This window comes from Poecilia reticulata, linkage group LG20 (assembly GCF_000633615.1).
Source record: "Poecilia reticulata strain Guanapo linkage group LG20, Guppy_female_1.0+MT, whole genome shotgun sequence".
NCBI classification, from domain to species: Eukaryota; Metazoa; Chordata; class Actinopteri; order Cyprinodontiformes; family Poeciliidae; genus Poecilia; species Poecilia reticulata.
The window spans coordinates 10,551,862-10,559,929 of NC_024350.1; the positions used below are offsets into that span (position 1 = coordinate 10,551,862).

The window sequence follows — 8,068 nt, forward strand, 5'->3', positions numbered from 1 at the left end:
CCGGGACATAAGTGTTATTTAATTGAGGGTTCCCTAAAAATTGCTCATATTAGCGTCATTTGGAAGGTTGTGCGCGTTTTATGACAAGGTAATTCAAGAGAAAAAGCTCACAGCTGTAATCGCCCATAAAATAAAGGAACTACTAAACACAAACGCTCAGAAGGAAGAGGCACGCTGATGATCACACTCAGTCCCGTTTAATGAAGGTTCCATAATTAACAGACAAACCAACCAACAAACAAATAAAAAGAATAGAAAGGGAAAGTGCTTCAGAAAACCACAGTTCAAGTTTCCATTTCGAGTGCAGTTGTTCTGTATTCACAACAAAGAATCAATGTACAAGAAAATCCCCCCCTCCCATAAAAAATTCACAAAAATAAATATTCAGTTTCATATAATATATAAACAGCCAGTGACTTCGAAAAAAATCCGCGTCAATACCTGACCTCAAGTATTGTATTATGTCAAACCAGCTGAATGGGTGAGGAGGGCATGGATGTAGCTGCACACACACACACACACACACACACACACACACACACACACACACACACACACACACACACACACACACACACACACACACACACACGCTTGTTTACGTTGATAGGGTCTCTGTCAGGTAACTCCCCTCCCCAGAAAACCACCACTTATGCCCGTCAGCCGTGGTTTGTGCGTGGAAATAGGCTGCCGCTTTGCGTTGCGAATGGATTCCGCTCCTTCCTGCGCCGTGCAGCCTATATGTGCTTGTAACACAGCTACACCTCCCTCCGTTTTACTGCTACAGTCATGCCCGTGTAGAATAACGTATAGTATAGGACAAGCCTGTGATACACAGAGTCAAAGACAGACTGAGAACATCAAAAAGTTCAAGTTTTAGTTGTAGTAGCTCCAGCCTCGGACATAAGGCCTATGGTGAGTTGTGGGTGTTTGTGTGTATGTGTGCGTGTGTGTGGTGCGGGGGAAGGTGTGTGTGTGTGTGTCACTGACATCTACAATATGTATCCACAAGTTATTTTAAACGCACTTTTTTTTACACTTCTCTTTCTTTCTCCTTTCTCTTTCCTCCTTCCTTGTCTTTTCTCTTTTTATTTTATTTTTTTTTTTTTACAATCATTCTACAAGTGAATGCCCCCCTCACACCCCACATCCTCCCCTTCCCTTCTTTCTGGTGTGTGCTTGTGAGGAGGGCTGACATCATTCACGGGCTTTGGGGTTTGTTGTGATCTGCCTCACCATATAAGCTGCTGGGGCCTCTCTTTTGTGGCGGGACAGAAAAGCATGCCAATTAGCAGAGCGCGTCCTGCAACTGCCACGAACACCGTGGACACATTCACTTACAAAAACAATGCCTACATGTCGGTGCAAACTTCAGCCCCTCTTCATTTAAAGGTATGTACACACACTGAACGGGGCTACATGGAGCATGTCAGAGCGGCCATGTTCAGAAAGGCAACATTCAGGATGCATTTTACAAATAAAGAAAGCAACATTTCACAAAACCTAGAACTGTGTTGTTGTTTGTTTGTTTTTTTTTTTTTTTTGAGTGGATGGATAGGGTTATCAATTCCTCGGCTGCATATTTTCTTTTAAAAAATATTAAAAACAGGACATTATTAGTAAAATAAAGGCAGGATAATACATATATAAAAACTGAATCAAATTTTGGTGAGCGAACACCCAGCAACAAAATCCATTCGTAATTTTGCTAATTTTGTCTCCAGAAGCACACACAATCAAATAATTTCCCTATACACAGGAATGATTTAGATTATTTTTTTTTAATAATTATTATTTTCTCCTTTAAGCGTTAGTCCTAAATATACAGCTGAAACACGACGCAAGACGGCGTAGAAGTGCCTCACTTTCAAACCTTTCCCTTGTGCTTCGTTGCATTGTTTCTAGCCGGAATGATTACAAGGTGTACCACTGTTAACCCACTTTGGACAACCTTGCGTTCCCCTCCCATTATGTACTACACGAAATACACTAGACGGGAGAGACTTGAATATGTTATTATCCTGGGACCTATTCTTGGAGGGCGGGAGGTGGGAGTCCACGAATGTTCTTATTTTTGATTGTCTGATTACGTAAGGCTTGTTCTGCATCTCGGGACCTTTGTTTATAGTGTCACACGTTTGAAAACTTCTGACAAATAACTGAAAATCTCAAGCACCCCAAGATAAAGTCCACCAGAATACATTTGCTTTGAACAACAAAAATGAAAATAAAATAAAATTAAAATTAAAATAATAGTCAAGTTTTTTTTTCACAGTTCACGTGGACTATTTTGGCCATCATAAAGAAAAAGAAAGAAAAACACAGCGCTGATTTATTAGAAAACATACCAGGTGGCACATAATTGGAAACCCTGATATTTTGTCTCTTCTTTATTTACAAAGTGAAACAGTCCCTGCAGTTGCCTCATCCAAAAGATTCTTGGATTATTATTGTTTTTAAAATCACTTTTTTTCCCTTTTTTTTAATTTTTTTTTTTAGACAAAGAACAACCCTACTGAAACCCTGCTACCAGACAATCCAACAGGTCGAGCAAACCAGGAAAACCGACAAAGAAGGCTACGCGAACAAAAAAAAGATTGGGGAGCAAAACATATTGCTTAGATTGAATAGCTTATTTTGAAAGGAGGTCTTCAGGCATTAATCCACGAGATGTGTCTCATAGTCCTGTGGAGGCTTCAAGTGGGATCTTGTGGCTTTTCTTCAGGGAAGTGAGGGTGGGGATGTTGGGGGGTGTGGGGGAGAATAAAACGGAATGTAAATCCCAGATAAGGAAAAAAAAAAGTTTGAAAAATAAAACTAACAAAGGCAAAAGGGGTGAGCGATCACCTTAAGACACAGGGTACGTGGAAATGAACATAGTTGGGACTTTTATTTTTTGTCTCAGCTCAGTATTTCCTCGTTCTCTGAGTGTGCAGTGGGGGAGGGAGAATCTGGCCGCCTGGCTGCCACCTCCACACGGGGTGGGTCGGAGGAGGAGGCCCGGCTCCCCTCAGTGAGCTCAGTGAGTAAGCAGGGCACAAATCCCCGTTGCTGTCAACGACGAGCGACGGCGGCGATGGGAAATTTGCCATCAGGCTGAAAGGCGTTTTTGGTGGAGAAGCCGCTGCTACTGCGGCTGCTGCTGCTGCTAAGCTGCTGGCGGTGCTGCGTTTGCGTCTGCTCCGTAAATCCTCCGTGGTGGAGGAGGACGAAGAAGATGAGGAGCAGGAAGAGGAAGAGGGAGCCTCGTTGACTCTAGGCACGTTTTGTTTTGTGTGCGTCCGGGAAATTCGGGGTTTCTTTGCCTCCCGCCCCGGAGCCCTGCAGGTTTTGTTTCTCTGCTCCCCCTCCTCTACGCTGGGGGCGTCCTGGCTACTCCTGCATTCCTGAGGACCGCAGGGGGATCTGGGGGGCACGTCGGGGCTTTTCTCCGCGGCTTTAATCCCGCTGCTGGAAAAGCCTCCATGTTTGATGGCTCCGCTGAGATCTGCCTTATCTCCTTTACATTTGACCACAGCGGCCTGGCTCTGCAGGTATTCATATTCATCGCAGCTTTCCTCCACTTTAATTTTCACATTGCTGAGATTGAAGGCTGTCCTGCCGCTGTCGGGGTAGGGGGACGCGGTTGCGTGGGGCTCCTCGGACTCGGTCTTTATTTTTTTCGGCGGGGTGCTCGGTTTCAGCTTCTCCCGCTTGTCGACGCATTTTTGGAGCTTGCTAGGATCAGCGTGTGCGCTGAACCCCCGGGACCTGAATGAGGCCGGGAGAGAGGCCTTGTTCGGGTCGAGCCCCGAGGAGTAAGGGACCGGCTCCTCCTCAGTCCTGTTTGGGTCACATTCAAACGCTATTTCTTTTGCGGGCTCGGTGAAAATGCTCCCGTTAGCCACCGGGTTTAACTGTAAAGAGTCCTTTCGTGGTTCGCCAAAGTAACGTTTTTGATGTTTGTCCTGCCTGGTGTCGCCATGACTCGGTGTCCTGTGCTGCTGGTTGTTGTAGTGAAAGGTGGGCTGCAGGACCAAAGGTGCTTTCCCGGTGTGCAGACCCACCCGTGCACGTCTGAACCGGATGCTTTGGACCGAAACGCGGCTTGAAACGGAGCTCGAGTCGGACTGAGTGGAACTCTCCTCATCTTCGTCGGAGCTGACCTCTGAGCTTTCCGACTGGGTGTCGTCCTCCTCCTCTTCCTCCTCGGAGCTGCTGCTGCTGCTGGAGAACCCGGAGCCGAAGTCCGAGTCCTGGCACTGTGGGTCCGAGTATGTGCTGCAGGATTCGGTGTCGCTGCTGTAGCTCTCCGCGAAGCCGGGCTCGTTGTTGTTGCTGCTGTTGTTGTTGTTGTGGTGATGGTGGTGGTGATGGTGGTGGTGGTGGTGGTGATGGTGGTGAGGTCGCGGGTCCAGATAGAAATCCGGAGTGAGGTGGAAAGCACCGAAAGAAGCTCCAGAGGATTTGGGCTGGACTAGCAGCACCGGCGGCGCGTGCAGATGCACGTGTTTGCTCCTGCCGCCCCCCTCGCGCCTCCTCTTCCTTTTGTGGAGCGAGTCGCCGGCTGAGCGCGAGAGCCTGGACTGAGCTGCTGCGGCGGCGGACTGAAACAAGACCGGCTGCCGGAAAAACGCGTGCCTTTGGCTCACAGCGAATCTATTCCCTGTAAATTTCTCAGTTTCATAGTTTTTGACGTGTTTGCGGCTGGATTTAGTCGTCCAACGGCAATCCCGTCCGTGGGCTTTGTGGTAAAATTGAGGTAGTTTGGCGTCGGTAAGACAAGAAGAAGGACTCAGTTCCCTCCTCCTCCCCGTTCCTCCGTGCAGCGCGAGATTCTCTGGGACGCCGTGCAAACTGAACCAAACTTTTTCCTTCCACATCAGCTCCGCGTCCGCGCGCAGGACACCCGAGGGCGCGTGCTCCTCCTCGTTGTCGTCGTCGTCGTCCGCGCGAGGGCACGCCGCTGTCGCTCTCCTCTTCTTCGCGGATTTCAACACCCGCTCCGTCTTGCAGGAGACGTACAGAGCCTCCACGTCCTCCCGCGATATAAGTGTGCACTTAGCGGCATGGAAAGCGATGGAGTTTATTGCCTTGAGCTTCCGGAGCTCCTCCAGGTCGCACTGGTGCTTCTTCACCTTCAGGTAGTCCATGCGCTTGTGCACCGTAGTCCGAGGGATGTTCTTCAGCAGGTCGGTGAAGACCTGAGACAAAGCAAACATTTGCTTGCCTTTGATGAGCAGGTATCCCAGTCTCACTCCTTGCATTTCCTCAAACCCACAAACCAGGTCTCCCATGTTTGGCGCATCAATCCATGCAGTCTCTGCTTGGGCTCTGTGGATTCACCAGCAAATGGCACAGGGTCTCGGGCTCAAGGCATCCTGCATACCTTTAATCCATCCACTCTGCTGCTGCTGCGTCATGAAAATGCAAACTTTGACATGCGGAGTTTTAAATGGGGCTGTCCCTGTCTACTAGCTTGCCAACAGCATCCACCCCGGTCCGGCATGGTGAAGGAATGCGCAGGGATGCGTCCACCAAGCCGGGGGCCGCCGTTGTTACCTGCCTCCGCCCGGCTCCACTCCCCCTCTGGTCGGCAGCAGGACGAGGGGTAGGTGTGCACCACTGCCTCAGCCAGAGGGATAAAATAGCGAGAGGAGGAGAGGGAGAGAGGGAGGTATTGCGAGGGTGGGGAGGAGGGAGGGAGGAAAGAGTGAATCGGAGACAGGGGAGAAGCAGAATAAGAGCTAAAAAAGCAGCTGCTTTTCTGACTGCTGGCTAAGACACAAATAAAAAAAAAAAAGACCGACATGCAAAGGGAGGTGGACCAGTCTGGAGACACCTTCATCAATTAATGCTGGCGGAGTGGACGCCCATTGGACGGCGCTGACAGGTGATGCAATAAAAATGGATATTCCATCCCCACCCCCCTCCCACACCCTGCCATTACAGTAGTTTACAATTGTGCCCACAGTCTGCCGTTTGAGCAAATAGTGCTGTTGTAGAAGCAGCGGATGTTTCTGTAGCTATACACACACACACACACACACACACACACACACACACACACACACACACACACACACACACACACACACACACACACACACACACACACACACNCACACACACACACACACACACACACACACACACACACACACACACACACACACACACACACACACACACACACACACACACACACACACAAAACCCCTACTATTCTTTATTACAAAAATAATCAGCAACAACTCTGGAATCCAAACCGGAATGTATGATGTTGTTCCCTTTGGGTTTAACAATAAGGTGTGATATGTGTAATATGCGCATGCTTATAAAATAGTTCCATCTTATGTTGGTGTATATGTGTCGACGTGACGCAGCGCATTTTAAACAACATTTTTATTTTAAAAGATATATTTTATATTTATACGCTTCAATTATGCTATCTTTTCCACGCTAGCGCAGAATGACCCACATATGCTCTAAGATTACAGGCGGGGGTTTTAATTCTTTGACTATTTAGTTCAAAGGATGTGGATTTTGCTGCACCATTTCTTATGCGTAATTACGCACGGCTTATTGAGCGAAAAGTAAATAACAAGTGCCTCTTGTAATACGTTTAAAGTATAATTATTAAGGTAATTAAAGGAGAACATATTCAACATTTTGCTTTGTTATTCCCTCCTTTGACACAAGCAGATAACAGTGCAGAACAGAAGTGGCAGTCAGGGTTGCTTTTCCCTTTCCACGTGTTTTTTTTTATTATTATGTATTTAATTGACGACTTTCCTAAATTCTGACGAGACCATTATAAATAGACTTTGGGACAATTATAGAAAATATCATATAATAAATTATGATTAGTTCATAAATTGACCCATGGATACTAATATATTTCTGCAGAGCAGATTTTTAAAGAGAACAAAAAAAAAAAAAGAGCACTGAATGTTACACACGCACCGTCGAGGAAACCGTTTTGCACACACTTTGTCTTTGCGCATAGCAACTTTGCGGTATAAAATGCAGGCTCGTGTACATACGATTTTTTTTATTTATTTATTTTTTGCACGCACCGACTCAGACGCATACATACATACACACACACGCACACACACACACAAGTCCTGACTCGTAACCTGAAACGAGCGCACGCACACACTTCATCCATCCACACACACCCGACAGGCTTCTCAAAAAGAAAAGAGGGGGGTGGGGGGGAGTGCAGTTAAAGCCTCCACCCTGTGGGCTCTCCGAATAACCTATTGGTACCATTATCGGTTAATTATTCGGAGGAAAAGAAGAAAAAGAAGGAAAAAAAAAGCAATAGTCCCACATTATTCTCATTCGATCGCCTATTGTCCCAGCGTCACATTTTCTCCAACTCTTCCTTGCTTCGGCATTGTTTTCTGGCTAAAACACGTGAGTCCCCTGTGGCCCCGTCCCTCACGGGGTCAGCCTCAAGACTGGGCATGCTCATCTCCGCAGCATTAAGCCTGCTTATGTTTATTTACAGGCTTGCCAGCGTATTGAATAATACCGACCTCACCTTGGCGTTACCTCGAAATACGAGCCACATTTGCACAGGTTGGTGAATCACTGAACACCTTCTCCAACGTGGAGCGCCGAGTCACCAGAAAACCACGCACAGCGACAAAAAAAAAAAAAAAGTTTTTAAGATGCAAGTTTTTCTTTTTACACGCAAATTGAATTTTTGGAATGCAGAAGATCGGAGTGTGTGTGTGTGTGTGTGTGTGTGTGTGTGTGTGTGTGTGTGTGTGTGTGTGTGTGTGTGTGTGTGTGCGTGTGCGCGCGCACACACCTTTGAACTACTATCTGCGATTATGTGAGGCCAAGTCTCTTTAGCTCAGTTAACTCCCACTGCAGCTCAGGATCATTTGACCCACATTCTCAACGCTTCTACATACACCCCGCAAATGGACATCTTCTGACTTTGTTTACGGCAAAAACGAGAGACAAAACTGAAAAGTGGCTTTCAAGTTTTGTTTGTGCATGACAGCAGAAATGCACGCGGAGTTTCACGGGAGCTGCTGTGGGGGTAAAGTCCGAATCGGCGATGGCGGGG

At 47.1% G+C, this 8,068-nt stretch overlaps 3 protein-coding genes across 4 annotated transcripts in view; 1 reads left to right on the forward strand and 2 right to left on the reverse strand.

Annotated features, from left to right (window-relative positions):
* pkd1l1 (polycystin 1 like 1, transient receptor potential channel interacting) overlaps positions 1-8,068 on the reverse strand; it is a 45,371-nt gene that overhangs the window by 31,532 nt on the left and 5,771 nt on the right. The window lies entirely within an intron of this gene.
* Positions 1,529-5,494, reverse strand: skida1 (SKI/DACH domain containing 1). Its single transcript, XM_008438574.2, has one exon. The coding sequence runs from the start codon at positions 5,274-5,276 to the stop codon at positions 2,907-2,909; it is 2,370 nt and encodes a 789-aa protein (XP_008436796.1). The 5' UTR covers positions 5,277-5,494; the 3' UTR covers positions 1,529-2,906.
* mllt10 (MLLT10 histone lysine methyltransferase DOT1L cofactor) overlaps positions 5,509-8,068 on the forward strand; it is a 59,605-nt gene continuing 57,045 nt past the window's right edge. The window contains exon 1 of one of the 2 annotated variants that reach the window (XM_017301903.1): positions 5,509-5,590. The gene's annotated coding sequence lies outside the window, so the exon portion shown is untranslated. Of the gene's footprint in view, positions 5,591-5,772; positions 5,873-8,068 lie in introns of those variants that run through there. The other variant, XM_017301902.1, reaches the window with a different exon arrangement.